The 17,155-nt window shown below is 36.1% G+C and overlaps 2 protein-coding genes across 4 annotated transcripts; both read right to left on the bottom strand.

Moving 5' to 3' along the window:
* Positions 1-652: 652 nt before the first annotated feature.
* Positions 653-6,274, bottom strand: LOC103497909 (AP-5 complex subunit mu). Of its 3 annotated transcripts, none has more exons than XM_051091834.1 (9): positions 6,106-6,274; positions 5,640-5,786; positions 4,536-4,844; positions 4,160-4,440; positions 3,147-4,042; positions 2,553-2,609; positions 1,486-1,533; positions 1,119-1,193; positions 653-1,007 (listed from the first exon to the last, which is right to left on the bottom strand). In XM_051091834.1, exons 1-8 carry the CDS (start codon positions 6,171-6,173, stop codon positions 1,122-1,124), a joined length of 1,878 nt encoding a protein of 625 aa, XP_050947791.1. In that variant the 5' UTR covers positions 6,174-6,274; the 3' UTR covers positions 653-1,007; positions 1,119-1,121. The 3 variants fall into 3 exon arrangements, with proteins under 3 accessions (XP_050947791.1, XP_050947792.1, XP_008458532.1); XM_051091835.1 differs by having other exon boundaries at positions 653-965; XM_008460310.3 differs by having other exon boundaries at positions 653-1,193.
* Positions 6,275-8,428: 2,154 nt separating this feature from the next.
* LOC103497910 (F-box/LRR-repeat protein 4) lies at positions 8,429-13,977 on the bottom strand. Its single transcript, XM_008460311.3, has 8 exons — positions 13,596-13,977; positions 12,664-12,894; positions 11,427-11,833; positions 10,929-11,114; positions 10,485-10,677; positions 9,935-10,011; positions 9,675-9,825; positions 8,429-9,178 (listed from the first exon to the last, which is right to left on the bottom strand). The coding sequence occupies exons 1-8, from the start codon at positions 13,860-13,862 to the stop codon at positions 8,882-8,884; spliced, it is 1,809 nt and encodes a 602-aa protein (XP_008458533.1). The 5' UTR covers positions 13,863-13,977; the 3' UTR covers positions 8,429-8,881.
* Between the last annotated feature and the right edge of the window lie 3,178 nt (positions 13,978-17,155).

Raw genomic sequence — 17,155 nt, 5'->3', positions numbered from 1 at the left:
AAAAATTGTATGATATATGAAAGTCTCTCTCTCTCTCTAGGGTGGTGTGAGGTAGGATTTGATAGAGAGGATATGGAGGGTACCAAGGAGTACCTTACGAAAGGCAGATAGGCTGATTGTGGTGACCATCCAGGCAGACAAGTGCAATTAGAGAGTACCAAAAAGTTCCTCTGCATGCACTGATAATGAGATCGGTACAAGTAGCTGCACACTGTGCTTCAAATTAACAAATAAACAATTAAATCTATTAACATAAACAAATATTCAGCACAATGATTTTGATGTTCTTATGTAATCATTAGCTTATGTGCATGACATGACCCAAATCATACAATCTATCTTCTTTCTTTTCTTTTTAAATAAACTCCCTATCATATTTAAAAAAAAAAAAAAAAATTTAAAAAAAGAAAACGCCTAATAGCTAATATCATTTCATATTAAAATGACAAATGAATTTGTTGTAGAATTTGAAAACCCATAAATGAATTGGGGGTAAAGTAGTAATTTTGCCTTTCTCATACTGTTTGTGCATGAAGACAATTTCAAGCACTCACCAATTGGAATCAGCCCGTTCACCCCAGCTGCAGCTATGAATTGGGTCATCTCTTTTTCAAGAGCATATTTTTCTATTAAAATATATAAGAGAACGAAATAACAATTCAGAATACCACAAAAATGAATAGTAACCCAACACAAGAATCGGTGTTTTCTAGAACTCATATTAGTTCACTCTAATGCTAAACCCATTCTAGTTTTTCAAAAGCCCAGGGTCTTCAACAAGCTAGACATTTATTTGGACCCCCTAATTTCACTGTGCACGTCTCGGTGAAATAAATGTTAACGTTAACGTACAAACAAGACTTGTGTAACAAAGACTACAAAGTGATTGCAAAATTCTGCTCACCGGAAGGATATACCCACAGAATTCTGCTGCAGGGAATCGTTCATTGACCGGCCAGACGAGTCTTGAACAAATATAATATGATTCAATAAGAATATACATGTCCCTATTAGCACAAATATGGAAGATTTTCGTAATAGTAAAGTGGAGAAGTAACGGAACCAAAATAGACTGGTTGCCACCGAAAATCACAACTGTGTAACAAAGTGGCATGTACCAGCTATATTGTTTCTGAGGCAACAGACGGGCACTTATCCAAGGTGTTCCACAAAATGTAATCCCCGGAGGTAACCTGTGCATTTCAATAATGAAATGAATAGGTTAACAAAAAATTTTACAAACTTAATAAACAGGAAGCCGAAAACATTATAGCAACCAGACAAGAAGTGCTTTTCATTTCATTATAGGGAAAAAAAATTTAGCTTTGCACGTTTAAAGTGCTATGTGATGGAAGCTTATACGTTGAGTTGTAGAACAGAGAAAAGAAGGCATTTCGGGGTTTTTTTAAAATATTATTATTATATTACCATATGAAAAAGAAGAAAAAAAGGAAAAAAAGAGCCCGCCATGGTAAAATTACAAACCTGGGTTGAAAATTCTACTGGAGCTTTAACAGCTGGATAAATGCTAACCTGAACGTGCAGAAAAATTGGAAGAGTTGAGGAACATATATTATTTTCAGTTTCATATGGTATAAAAGACAAACAGAAAATACGCTAATTTGTGTGCAAAAAAGGGGAAGATATTCGTTCAAGAGTAAATATTGCGGGCATTATTGGAGAGGCAAAATGGATGTCAAGAGAGTATAAGAGTCGCAATGGGAGGAAGATTGAAGATGAAGAAAAAACCATTTTACAACTCAATTAAATCTAAGGGGAGGAAAGTTTTTTTCTTTTTTTTTCCTTCTATTTTTATAGAAGACCAGTTTTGATTAAGAAAAGATGAAGAATAAAGGGCCTATAGAAAAACAAGGCCCACAAGCGGTAGTAACCCTACAAAATAGGACTCCAACCAAGCAAAATAAAACTCAGCAAATAATTGCAGAAAAATTTTATTATCACCACGACCAGAGAACGTTGAGGGAGAAAAGTAACTGTACTTCCTTTGTTTGGTAACCTTATGGTGTAGTTGAATTAGAATGCCACGAACAAAAATGGAGAGATTCAACAAATATAAACATGTGATGTAGCCAGTGGCAGATCTAGAAAATATATTGACGGGGGGCTAAAAGAAAAATATGAAAAATAAACTACATAGGTAAGATTTGAACCTAGGACTGACAATTAGAGTAACCACTAAACTAATGATAAATATTAATAATTAAGTCGTTTTCTTTATATATATTATATAAAGACAATAAAGTTGAGGGGGGCTCGAGCCCCCTGAGCCTATGCTAAATCTGCCGTGGATGTAGCTATCAGAAAATGCTGAAAATGTACATAAAAACGGGTGGAATAAATCTGGGCAAGTAAGCTTTACGCACCCTAAAATAACTCCATGTGCGTCAAGCTACATCTAAAATCATACTGGTTTAACATATATATGCATCGGTGGATGCATGCATTCAACAGTCTGATCATGAGTGCTGGAACTACATGTAGCGTAGCTTACTAAACCAGAATGAGATTTGTAAAGCAGGATTGAAACTCACAGATTTAGGATCAACAGATATTCCTGATAACGATGCCCCTAAAATCTTGAATGATACCTGAGATCAGAATCAACAAAAAAAGTGTTTCAGACAACCTCCTATAAACTATATTTCAAATCGGAACCACCCAACCCATCATTAATCCTACAAATAGGTTATGCAATATGCATACAATGCCTTTTGAACACATGAGAAATAACAAAAGAAAAATATTGAAGAAGGCGCAGAGCATCTTCCTTCCCAGCAGAATTTCCGTGTAGGTAGACAAAAAATTCCAACATACCATCAGACAAGCACAGATAAGTTGGACATTTCACTTATCCACAACAAGATAATTATATAAAACCATTGTCTGATGCCTTGAATTTTCCATATGATGTAAAGGAAAAAAGAAGATGCAGAAGGTTTCATGCCATGGATTCCAAAGTAAATGATAATGATAGGAAGCACAAGGTCATTCAACTTAACAGGAGAATGCAAGCACAGTTACTTTACAATAAGATTTAAGTTTGAACTGTGCTTAGAAAAAAAAGAACTAACTTCGAACCTTAAGCAAAGAAATGTTATAATTCTTAATAGTATAGAAGAGTTCACCTTGGCATAATTGTAAGCCTGCCAGCAAAATGGCTCCTCTAGTTCGACTGGAGGAAGATCCTTGCTCATTTTTTCCATTAAAAACTCCTCAATGTTGACCACATTGCTTGCACTTTCAGCCTCGACATCACTATCTACCTCTTCTACATTAGGAGTGACAGAACTTGAAGAATACAATCTTTGGATTTGCCAGGGTGCAAACCTAATTGTTCCAGGAAAAGTTGCCTCGATACTTTTTCCCAAGAGTCCTCGTCCACTTGCTAAAATTTTCCACTCAACTGAATGTTCGGTAGTAGAAACTGTTCCAATTGAAGGAGTTCCATCGAAAGATACAATCCTTCTTCTAGGAAAAGGCATAGTCACAGTACAGAATTCCATACACAGGGGAGCTTTATAACCTTCCATCAAACACAACTTGAACAAAAAAGCACCTTTATCCTCAGAGACCATGGATAATTGATAAAATCCTTTAACAGGAGGCCCAGCAGCACATACCGCCTGATAACGCATTAAAACAAAATTACCAAGTGGGGGAGAAAACATCACAGCTTGCTTATCTATGCCATGTTCGGGAACTTGGGCACAAGGATGGAATGATAAGCCCTCAATGCGAGCCTTATTCGACCCTGCTAAGGGGAAGGAAACATCAGGCAACCCTTCTAATTCAGCTCGACAATTTATTTGACCAGAAACTGATATTTTATCTGGAATCTCATCCCTGTCATACATAGCTGCATTAATGATCTCGTGAATTGTAAGTATCACTCTCTGCTTCCCTTTATACAGATATGGCTTCCATGCTGGTTGTTTAACATCAGCAGGAGGAGGATCTGATGAGGAAAAACCGTTTACTTTGATAGAAAATATATTGGTATAGCTGAGATCCAAGGGTGTTCCTAATATATAATCAATACCAAAAAGAAAAGAAAAAAGAGGCCAGTCAGATACATGAACCTGCACCAGCAAAGAAATAAATTTTGAAAAAGCGATGTAGAGTAATACCAAATACCAACCAAAGGGCATTGAACTGCTTATGAAAGATCTAAGTGCATCTTTATCCAAAGGCCTAGGGGCGTCTGAATTAAGAGCTCCTGCCATAGTATTGCTAGAAGGATTGGCAGATGAGCTGGGAGAAGCTACAGGTTTTCCCCTAGCAGAGATTCCTGATATTCCTATGCTGCCTGTTAATGAATCCAATAAACCTCCCACAGATGGAGATGCACTGACGAGGACATCAGGTTCAACAAAATCACCAGTGATTACGTCACCAATAGCAAGAGCAACCATGAATGCCCTGCAGAAAAATTATAAAACTGGTGTGTCAGGGCCTTCGAAATACTGAAGATGGTATTCTACTCCTAATATAATAGAGCGAATAACTTACATTACCCTGTGATGGAAGGAAGATCAAGCAGGAGGGAGGATAAGGAACTTTCTGCTCCAATAGCACTTCCACAATCAGATCTTCTGCACAAACTTGCATAATGTTTTATGTGCTGTGGTTCAACTAAGGGCAATACAAGAATGGAATAATGACTCTTTATGTTCAATATTAGGGGCCATAAAAAGATACTACTCCCTTCTTCTTTCTTCACATGAAGTCCAATGATATGCTGTGTAATAGGGTCATCAACCCAAGAATCACTTCCCTCAGATGACTGAATAACACGAATGCCAAACCCACGGGCAGATCCCTCTCTGTACAAAGACGGAAAATTGATAGCAATGAGGGGAGAGAGGATGAAAGGAGTAGAAAGCACTCATCAAATGTGAGCATCAATACTCGAGAACTTTTTATGACCATTAATCCTTTTTTGCCGGATTTTGCAGGAAATAACAACTGATAGCAGCATATCTCCATTAATTTGTTTCATAGTTAGCCTTTATCAAAAGCAACAACAGAGTACTTTGTGCGAATAAGATCAAACAGCACACTCAATGATGACAAAGATTAGCATTTACTAAGTCATGAAACCATCAGCACCAGTAAATCTACAACAAGTGATATTACATTATGCGATGATAAAGACATGTAACTTGTGAGAAGAAGACCATGCCCCACACTTAATGATAGCAAAGAATTGTACAACTACATCCTGAAACCAGCAAATCCACTACAATTGATAGATTGGCATTAAGTACTAACAAAGAACAGACAAAAATATTACACAACAAACTTAGTGATGGAAACGGCTCGTATTTAGTATATTCTGAAACCAATTACACCAGAAAATCTACTCTGTGCTAGATTGATATAAATTTAGCGGTGACAAAGTTTTGTTTAGAATAAGATCACACCAAACACCAAATGATCACAAAGACTTGCCAGAGATTGATATTTCATTTGACATGCATCACAAAAACGACACCAAAACGACACTAAAATCTAATGCATTAGACTACAACTAGGCCATCGACTTAGTAGAAATGAAAGAAAAAATTAACTTCCTAACGAATTTTTTAACAAGAAAACTGACAATAATCTCAACTAACCTCTTCTTTCTCTCAACAAATGCAGCAGCTAACTCCGAATCATTAGGAAGTACCGGAGACACGTTAGATGTAATGTCGTCTGAATTACATCTGTCATTCTCGATCTTGCATGCAGTTCGCCACCGCCTCTCTACCACTGGAAACCTCCTGTAAAGAGACGCCAATAGAAGAAGGAATTAGATAATCAAATAAATATGAAATCCGACTGAATTATGAAGAAACCAGCATTATTGCACCAGAAACATCAAAATTAAAAGCTAAGGAAGTAGAATCTGTACATCGATGTACAAAAAAGCATCGATAATTCGAAAAGAAAACGAACGAACGAATTCAAAAATGACAAGAAACAATTGAGCGATTAAATTGCAAGGCTAAAGAAATTAAAAATGAAACTATAAGAACAAAATTCTAAGAACATCGATTCTTGTTCACGCGGTCGAGGAAGATCAGATGAGGAAGAGATAACCTGGAGAAAATGACAGCGTCGAAGTTGCTGAAGATCCAAATGGCTCTTATGCCGCAACTATCAGGCATAGCTTCTTCTCCGCGACGGATGCTCAAGTTCAATAACCACCGATTCGGGAAAATGGATGGAGATGACCGGGAAACGGTGCTGTCTACTGGGAATCGGAATCTCTTTTGGGTTAAAATATTTATGTAAGACCGGGTGGGGTAAAAAGGTAAGAAAACTCCAAAATAAATTTCAAAATAACATTCCGAATTTGAAGAATTCTTTTTAGAGCATAAAAGTTTTAAGAAAGTTGTTTTGGGAATCTTTTTCTAAAATAATGTATTTTAAAAAACTAATGTCAAAAATAGGGTGGAAGTTAAACTATTCATAAAAATACAAAAATAGGGTAGTTTTGTGGAAGTTGTGTATCCGTACACGACTTTGCTTGCGAGCGACAGGTAGGAAATTGACTCCCGACGAAAAATGAATCTCGTCGCTTGCCGCCGTCCTCCACCCTATCGTGCGTCGACCACCGTGGAAAAATCGGGAGGAATGAGAAGAAAATGGTGGAGGACGGCGGGGAGAAAATGATGAGATAGGATGAGGTCACGTATATAATATCTTTAAATTTAAAAATTAAATACAACGTATTAAATATTAAATAAATAAAAAATATATATTCAATATCTTTAAATTTTAAAATAAAGGAAGCGGGGTCCACGCATTTGTCTTTGGTTTTTTAAAATACATTATTTTAAAAAAAGATCAGAAACTTAATATATGTATGGTATCTGCCAAAGTGATCTTAACTAAGTGGGGAGGTAGGAGGGTCATAAGGTAGAAACTCATGTAACTTCAATCTGTACAAAATGTTATGAACTTATCAACTCCTATGGTGATTAAGCTTAGATCGCTCTAAAAGTTTAATCGGATTTTAAAATACATTGGGTAAGTATTTAAGTCAAGAGAAAGATGGAACTAATTCCAACTTTAACTCTAGTTCGTATAGATCCCTTTGAAACCTCTGTAAATGAAATAAATACAGAAATTGAGAACGTTAAACCTTAGAGATATGAAAATGCCATGCAGACCTTGAAATATTGAGAACTTTGAAAACTAAAACTCTATTTGATTCTAAAAATCTAGAATTGTGATCGATGTCATCTAAGATTAAAAACTCAAGAATTTAAGTTTCATTCAATGTTAAAGAAAAAACCTAAAAAGAAATATATAGTTCCTACCTTTTTACACTACAATATTAAATTTCTCCAAAAGTTACATCATACATTTTTTTGTATTTTCTTAATTTACAAAATAAACTCTTTTTGAATAATTTAGTTTCTATATGAGAAAAAATTAACATCGTAAAAGTTTCAATAGTAAAAAAATAATTTATCAAATTATCATTTTGTTCGTTAGAAGATTTTTTACGCATCTTTTTTGAGAAATTCTCAAAATAGAGAAAGATTGAAATTATAGAAAGCTTTATAGAAAGTCGGGATAGATTTTTTTTTTAAATTTTGTATTTAATTTCAAGTGCTATGTTTAAAGCTACCCCTTTTGTGCTTTTTAATTTTGTTCCCCTAAATTCATTTGTGAATCTTAAGAGATTTAGTTGTCATGAATAAAAGAACAAATTGTACTTGCTAATTTAGCACATACAAAACATTATAAATTATAAATTCAATTAACCGATGATTTTGATTCACCACTTTCAAAGTTTAAAATATACATAATATAACTTACAGAATGTTCTGTACATTTATCTGTCATTTGTCTGTCTTTTAGGATCGAAATCACGATCTGACATCTCTAGACCAAATGGTGAAACTTCTTTTATCAGAAGAACTAGAAGAGATCGGCCAATCAGAAAAATTTTAAATCTGTGTATAGAAATACCATAAGAATCACGAGATGCCAAGAAAATTATAGTAAAAGATGTAGTGGGATCCCAAATTTCGAAAATAAAATCATGGATATCAGGAGAGATGCCCTGAAAGCAATTAACCATGTTAGTCAATCTGAGAAAATGGTACGAGATGATACAAACGACAAACACCATTGTGAGGGGCAAGCCACGACCCACCAAAGCCTCGGCACCTAAAGGAGTATCGATAATGATTTTTGAAACCATACAATGCAGAAAATATGTGGATTTGGTCATCCAAGAGCACACAACCATGGCAACAGGAGTCGATTCTTGCACATTTATGTTGCACGTCAACAGTGTGTTAAACGAAAAAGAAACTCTCAATTAGAATATTTGTTTGAAACAAAGAGCAAAGGCAAATCCCAGTTTAAGACATAATTTAAACATACTCATGGAACAATTATGATAGATGATAAAATAAAATAAAATTTCCCTCGGCCAAAAGAACTTACTACTTTGTTACCATTATATAAATTAGTTTGTTACTACTAAGTCAAGACCACCTAGTAACAAACTACCAAGTCAAGACCACCTACTGAAGCTTAATTTGAGCCCTTCTAGGCCTCAATTGGGTTCAAACCACCCCAAGGGGACATTCTCGCAAAACTGCCGGATTTTCTTAAATTCACATCAGAATTATCCCTTAATTAGCTCCTCTATACAATAGTATCAACGAGGTTAATCAAGTTCTGTCAATATTTCTCTTTTGACAAAAGCATGTTCCTCTTCTTATTTAACTACAACTGAACATACAGCACAAAATAACCTCAAAGGCCAACTGAAAGGTAAAACCGTAACAAATTCAAATCGATTTGCTGAACTTAACTATCACCAACACGAACACAAGCATGAGAAAAGGTTCTAGAGGTCCACGCAAAGGTATGAAATAACTGAACCCGCACGTCGCTTTGTCCTCTCACTCACCTTCCATTTCTCAACGAGAATTTTCTTTATGCTGGGGCAGCTAGAAACGACAGTGGCGACTCCAGCAGCAGAAATACCCGGACAGTAGACCATGTGACAGGATTCAATCATGGTGCACCACTTCACTAGATGCATTATACCCGCATCAGTTATTTGGTGACAGTGGGACAATACCACATCCTTGAGCAATGGGCAGCCTTCCCCTAACTCAGCCATTGCCATATCACCCAAGTTCTGTCCAAGAACATTAAGAATGTTGGGATAAAAGATCTAATTATAGTGATAAACTGTATAGTTCCATAGCAGACTGATGATGAAGGAAATACAACTATCAGTAGAATGCTAAGTGGGGATTTTTTGTTTCTTTCAGTTCAACCAACCAACTACTACATGGTTCGACCATATAATAGTAAAGGGATTGGACAAATTACAATATGGTCACTTATTTCCAGGTTGAGAAATGCATTGTGGTGCGGCGTCCAGGGAAATTTTCTTGTAGTAACATTTTAATGGAATTAATGTGTACAATTGTAATTCTAGCAATTGTGAAGCTTTAGTTCAGGAACAAGGATGAAAAGAGAAATTGCAAATGAATATACCAACGGATTAGTTGTGAACATCAAATGAAAGTTGGCCTGTGCTTAAAAATGATTTTAAGTTTAAGGTGTTTATAGTCCCCAAAGATATTTATTTCAAACTGGCAGTGAAAGAGAGAAACAAGGGGCATTACCTCAAGAACGCTTACATCCAAGTAACTCAATTGCGGACAACCTCTAGCGATGGCTGCAATTCCCTCATCACCGATACGATGGCACCCACTGACATTCAGCTGATGAAGGGAACAACCCTTACCAATGGCAATAAGTGCCTCATCGCCAACCCTAAAAGTTAAAAGTTAAAATCATAAGGATTGAGGCAGAGAGAAAAAGAAAAGTCTTCTCCTCCCTCTCTTTTTCTTTTTTATGTTGGGGGAGATCAAAAAATTTGTACCTATCACAAAATCTGACGCTCAAGTCCGTGAGGAATTTGCAATTCTCGCCAATAGCAATGATTCCTGCATTCCCAACCTAGTATAAAAAGAAATAACTTCATTAATAGTTAGTTCTCTTCCTTCCCACTTGAATGTCAATATTTGAGGCAGGGTAGATTGATAAATCCAAGCCGAATACAACTTGTTTTACCAAGTGAGGATCAAATACACAGTAAAGGAAAGCTAATGTTGGCAGTCAACATTAAAATCAATAGATAAAGTTGTCGACAACTTTTCAGTTTTCACTGATGGGAACTCCAAATTTGTAAAGTATCACTCAAGCAATATGAAGATGAAATTGTTGTTCTTCATTTCTTTTTGAAAATTAACAAATTTGGTTAGACATCCTGCTAAAACTCAACTCAAACATGCAACGAACAACATAACAACAATCAAACAAAATATAATTTTCTAAGCAAAAATGTAGAGCTGCCTTCAAAGAAAAATTATAACCGATAACAATGATGAATGAAGTCACAAAAAAAAAGGGGGAGAGAGAGAGAAAGAGACCTCATAACATCGACGAATATGGAGTTTCTTCAAATTTCTGCATCCCTTGGCTATGCCACATATCGCTTCATCTCCAATTTTTGCGCAATCCACCAAGTGAAGTGCTTGTAAGAACTTGCAACTTTGACCAACTCCAAGGAGACCAGAGTTAACAATCTTTTGGCAGTACAGCAAAGCCAATTCAGTGAGTTGGCTGAAAAAGAGGAACAATGAAGAGATTCAGAATAAAACAATAAAGATTAGACAATCAACAGTGGAAAAAATCATTGTGATTAAATGAAAGTGACCCGTAATGACCCATACAAACAATTTCCATGAACAAGAATAGCTCTACAAGAAATCCCACAGCAAGGAAGCCAGCAATTATTGCAGATAATAAATCTAGACAGTACATATTTGAATACTCTAAAAAGACTGTCCAAAGGAGTTGTAAAGAAACAATACGGGCAAGATTTTGCGATGGATTCAAGTCCCATGGTCCCAATGTTGTGGCAGCCATTCACTTCAAGATGTGTTAGTCCTTTACAACCAGCTGCAACAGCTTCCAAGCCCATATCGCTCAGGAAATAGCAATCGCTTAGAGTGAGATTTTTTAACTTCTTGCAGCCTACTCCAATGGCACGTAAACCCCTGAATCATCATTAAAAGAATGTGGGAGAGTAAATAAATGAAAAATGTGGAGATCAAGATTCTTTCTGATGCTAGTACCTGTCAACCATTAATACACACTTAATTTTGACAAAAATATCAGATATAGTGTTCCATGTCCAATGAAGTCAGGCTGCATTATCCCTATCTTAAATCAAGGAGATAAATCCCAAAAGAGAAACTCCCTTGACTTCGAATTAAACAGCTCAGAAGAAGGCTTGGTTATCACAAAAATGAAGTCTCCATGTCGAGGGAGATACTAAGTTCCTACTTTTATATTTAAAAGAATCTTACTTGTCGGTAAATTCCTGGAAGCTGTATAAAGCCAACAACTCCAGAGAAGGACATAAGGAGCCTACAGCTACCAGAGCTTCATCCGTGACATTTGTACACTGTAGCTTCAAAACTTTCAGATGTGGACAGCCTTGAGCTACAGAAAGCACCCCTTTGTTGTGGATAACTTCTGAATCCAGCGACAACACCTCAAGATTTTTGCAGTGCACACCCACAGATTCTAATGAGATGTCCGTTATTTTGGTACAAGCTGCAATACCGAATGCTTTTAATGATTTCCCAGAACCACGGGCTAATGCAACCAAACCGGCATCAGTCAACCCTTCACAAAAACGCAGATTTACATCTTCAAGTTGTTTACAGAATTCTCCAACTGCAGCTACACCTTGGTCCCCAACATAGCAGCCCTATATCAGAGTTAAATAAGTACATCTCAGAGAGGACATTGACCCAACATAACCAACCTTAAGAGCATAGGTGAAACACATTGGGGAAACCACGATTATTATCGATAGAAGCATCCACATAGGAAGTCCTAAAATAAATTCCGATTCAGCCAAGCTAGACTTCAGCTGCAACTCCAGATGAACCCATTTCATTACAGGATTTCAGTCTAAAGCATGACTCATAAATTGGCTACACAGCTATCCTACTAGAAATAAAAGCTATTAACCACATACATAAAAGAACAGATTCTATCATTGGCAGAACTTGAACAAGTGAAGAACATATATGGGCAGGTTGTGCCATCTGCCTTTTCTGAAGCCATTTGGATGTCTAAACTCTAAATGACACAATGCAAGGGCCCACATCCCAAACCAAGATAGCTACCTTCCTACCTTAGAACACAATGACATAATTGTAAAATCCATGGAACAGATCCTGTTCAAGTAAGGTCGTGATGGCCACCTTTCTACCTATGATATTAAATACCTATCTCTTTGTTGTCCCCAAATGTTCAGGTGTCACCCTGCACGGACATGATAGTTAAGCAAAACAATAAGGTAAAAAGAGAAGGAAAAGAACAAGGCACGCCTACTACTGGGCTTGAATTTCCAAAAGATAGTTGTCGAGCACAGTAGATTTGCAGCAGTAACAAACTAGGAACATGAGTCTCAATTATATATGAGCTTTTAAATGAGAAAATGATTTTTCAATGTATCACAAGGTATTATTTCTATTAAAATTGACGTTCCGCTGATTTAGGCATGTTCCTTACTTGTAAATTAACAATTACCTGTAGCTCCAGTGACTTCAAAAATCTACACTTCTCAGCTAGGGATGTCAAACCGTGACTTGAAATATTAGAGCACCAAATTAAGCTTAGTTTCTCGAGGTTTGGAAAACCTACGGAGAGAGCAATTAGCCCAGCATCTGACAGACAAGAAGAATCCAACACACCTTCAGCCCCAGTATTATCAGTTCCATGGTATGGCAAGCGCGTGGCTTCTTTGCGACGTCTTCGTCTCTGCATAAAAATTCCAAATAAAATTCTAAAAAATCTTCGTGATGTTTTGGTTTAATTTGATGATTGATTTATTAATTTCATTAAATTAAATCTTCAACTCGGACGGGCAGTGAGGGGAGATTTAAAAAAAAAAAGTGATAACAATAACAGCCAGAGAAGAAGAAGAAACTAATCAATAGATCAAACAGAACTCAAACAAAACGATTCTTTGCCGCAACAACAATTAGTACCCAAAAAGTAGAAAATGTCAGGCCAAGCTATCCATCTAGAAGATAATCACTTAAACAAGCAAGGGTAATTTCATTCGAGTAGCTCTGATTTGATGGAATTAAAATTTTGTAGTTGCACACAACTTAAAAATCATTTCACCTCCCTGAATAAAACTGTTTCTTGAGCTAGCTAGTATAAATTGATAGAATGACCTAAATACAACGCGTACAATCACCCTGTGTAAAATTGAACCATTCTGCCGATTACTTTCTCCTTATCCTCTGACCTAAATTCACCAATGTATTATCAGTATTCTAATTCAGTCTCCAGAGTGCTTGATACGTGAATCGAAGTTTTCAATTACACACAATACAAGCATGAGATCAAATCAACACGCAAATTCCATTGGTGAACACATCAAAAAAAAAAAAATCATCCGAAAACCTAAATGTATTTCAAATAGAGAATTGAAGTGAACGTTGATTCCTTACTGGATGAAGGGAAAAAGAAATGGCCAATCGCTCATCAATGTGGACATTTCTCACATTGACAAACCGGCGAGCAAGGAGCTGAACAAAGAGGTCGGGACTACCAGTTGCACCGATTCGTAGGGTGGTCCGGCTGAGGCGCTCGAGCTTGAGCCAACGCCGGCAAACAAGAGAACAAGCATCGCGACTAAGCTTCGAGTCAAGGCACCGGAAGATCTCAACGATCAACTCATCAGGAAGAACCGTATTGATCCAATCGTGGCCTCGCATTTTGTATGAAGAACTTCCAATCTCTTCGTCGGTGAAAATTGAGAGCGAAATTTGTTGGCTTCAGGGAGAAGCAGTCATAAATGCCGGGGAGGGAAATCGGAGGAAGGGGTTTATAGTTGGGGGAACGGTGGAGTCGGCGGTTTCATTGGCGAAGGAAAATAGTTGATTTACTATAATACCCCTCGTCTATATTGATAACTGCCATTCAAGCAACGTGTCCACGTGTTTTGCCTCGTAATTTTTCTTTCGGCCCAAATCATTCATTTGGAAATTTAGGGGATTTTTATTTAATCTTCTTAAGAAATAAAATTTTGAAACAGATCCTAAAAGTTATTTTTGGAAAAAGGTTTGTAAACAATTTAATTAGTTTAAAATGATTTAATTCTAAAATTAAATATTAAAAATGTTCAAATATATTTTTAGTTTTAATTAAACTAAAGAGTTAGGAAAAAAAATCGTGTTACATTAGAAAGGACGATAATTATATGTAATTCCATCTTTCTATACCTCAAGTATGAGAGAACAACAAGACAGTTATCATATTTATCATCTAACAAAAAAAAAATAATAACATTTATCTCCCTTCAACCTCTTCATTAATCACGTTTTGTGAATAAAAGCATCAATGGTTTTCAAAAATAATAATGATTTACATCGATTATGTTAGAAGAATTATGGGATTAATTGACTGTACAAGATCTAAACAAAACCTTAATTGGATACAATCACCGATGATTTAAAAAAATAATAATGGTTTACATTAATTATGTTACATATTATTATGAGTTTAATTGACTCATGGTTCCACACATTATTTATCGAAGAAAATCTAAATAAAATATATATAGACTCATACAATTATTAGTTTAATATTTTAATTTAAACAAAGGTTGAGAGTAAAAATAAATTGATATTTTAAAAAAATTATGATTTTTAAAAGTGATTTTTCATAATTTTTTTAAAATAGTTATTAAGATTGGTTTGGATGTCATTAGTGAACACAGATTTAATTTGATAGTTATATTTCAAACTCAAAATTTCATTAACCTTAATACTGGAAAATAGTATTTTTATGTATTCTTTAGTGTCTTTTAATTTGAAAATATATAGGATTGTAATATTTGATTATTATGGATGAAATGCTAATATTATACGCAAACTGACATGTATCGTTCAATCTCTACCTCTGTCGAATTGATTGGCCACTGTTGGAGGTAGACCACGTGTATATTCGTCTGCCAACTCTGCCCAACTCGTTGTACAAATTGATGCACAATCTACTCACGACAGCTTCCTCTGACGCCTGTAACAAACCAATTCCGATCTTTCCTTCACCAACTATGCTCTAAAACTTCATCGATCTTTGTTTCCACTTTAAAAAAATGAAATCTTGTCGAACCACTGTCAGACGAAACCAGTCATTGCTTCCTCCTCTGTTTCGTCCACTGTGGCGAACCGCAAGTCTCCATCCATGATTCTTCGTCCGTCATTGTTCGTGGTGAGTCCTTGCCAGATCTGAAAAATTTTGAATGTATTTTGTATTGCCTTGCTTTTCATTGATGATAAAGTTACCTATTTATACAAATTACAAATGAGTGGATATGGTAAAATTACAATAGAATCAATTTACAATAAATGCTTAAATAATGGGAGAGGATTTTGAATTTTGAAATATCAAATCAATTTACAATAAATGCCTAAATAATGGGAGAGGATGCGAATCTTGAAATATCTCCTAATATCCTCCCTCAAACGGATGACTGGGGTTGAGTCAGTAGTTTGTCTCGAAGACGAAGGAATGTAGGAGATAGGAGTGGCTTGGTGAGAATATCAGCAAGTTGGTTGTTGGAAGAGATGTAACGAAAGGAGATGTCTTTGCGAAGAACTTTTTTCCAAACAAAGTGATAATCAATTTTAATGTGTTTAGTGCGAGCATGAAAAATTGGATTATGAGCCAGAGATATAGCAGAAACATTATCATACCATAATGTTGGTGATGTCTTAAGGGGAACATGGAGATCACATACAAGTTGTCGGATCCAGTAAAGATCGACAGTAGTAGTGGCAAGGGAACGATATTCTGCTTCTGTGGAGGAACGAGAGACTGTAGATTGCTTTTTAGAAGACCAAGATATTGGATTAGAACCGAGGAAGGCGATGAAGCCGGAGGTGGAACATCGATCATATGTATCACCTGCCCAATTAGAATCACAAAAGGTTTGTAGAGAGAACGAACCTTTTCGAAATTTTATTCCAAGGGTTGGAGTACCACGAAGATATCTGAGGATGCGTTTGACGGCTGAAAAGTGAATGACAGTGGGTTTATGTATAAACTGACTGACACAATTTACGAAGAATGCAATATCAGGATGAGTGAAGGTAAGATATTGCAATGAACCAACTAGTCTGCAATAGATTGATGGATCATTAAATGGTGGTGCAATTGTATAAAGATCGAGAGAAGTAGACATTGGTGTGATACAAGATTTGGCAGAGGTCATTCCCGATGTGTGGAGGAGATCATTGAGATATTTAGATTGGTTAACAAATATGTCATCAATGGAGGATTGGATTTCGAGACCAAGAAATTACTTTAAAGGACTAAGGTCGGATATTTTGAATTCTAGGGCCAATTGGTTTTTAAGAAAAGAAATGTATGAATAGTCAGGTCCAATGACAATGATGTCATCTACATACAAAAGTAAGTAAGTGAGAGAAGATCCGACTGATCGAATGAATAACGAGGTATCTACGGTAGACGCAACAAAACCCAAAGTGAATAAATAAGATGTAAAGTTTTCAAACCAAGCACGAGGGGTCTGTTTGAGACCATAAAGACTCTTGCGTAGGAGACACACATGATTGGGACATGTTTTGTCTTGGAAGCCAATAGGTTGAGACATGTACACTGTTTCCTGAAGAAAACCATGAAGAAAGGCATTTTTGACATCTAACTGGGTTAAGGACCAATTGTATTGAGCAATAAGAGCAAGAATGATGCGTATAGTAGGTTTTTAAACAACATGATTAAATGTTTCATCAAAATCAAAACCTTATACCTAATGATAACCTTTAGCAAATAGTCGCGCCTTGTGATGAGCAATAGTGCCATCAGGATTATATTTTATTCAAAAAACCCATTTACAACCAACAACATTCATAGATGAAAGTCAGGGTACTAAAGACCAGGTACCTTGTGCTTGAAGAGCATTGAATTCCTCATGCATCGCAATTTGCCATTTTGGATATTTGGAGGCTTCTGTGTATGATGTGGAAGTTGGGAGAGCAGTTGT

This window comes from Cucumis melo, chromosome 11 (assembly GCF_025177605.1).
Source record: "Cucumis melo cultivar AY chromosome 11, USDA_Cmelo_AY_1.0, whole genome shotgun sequence".
Taxonomy (NCBI): domain Eukaryota; kingdom Viridiplantae; phylum Streptophyta; class Magnoliopsida; order Cucurbitales; family Cucurbitaceae; genus Cucumis; species Cucumis melo.
This window is presented reverse-complemented; position numbering and strand designations above follow the sequence as displayed.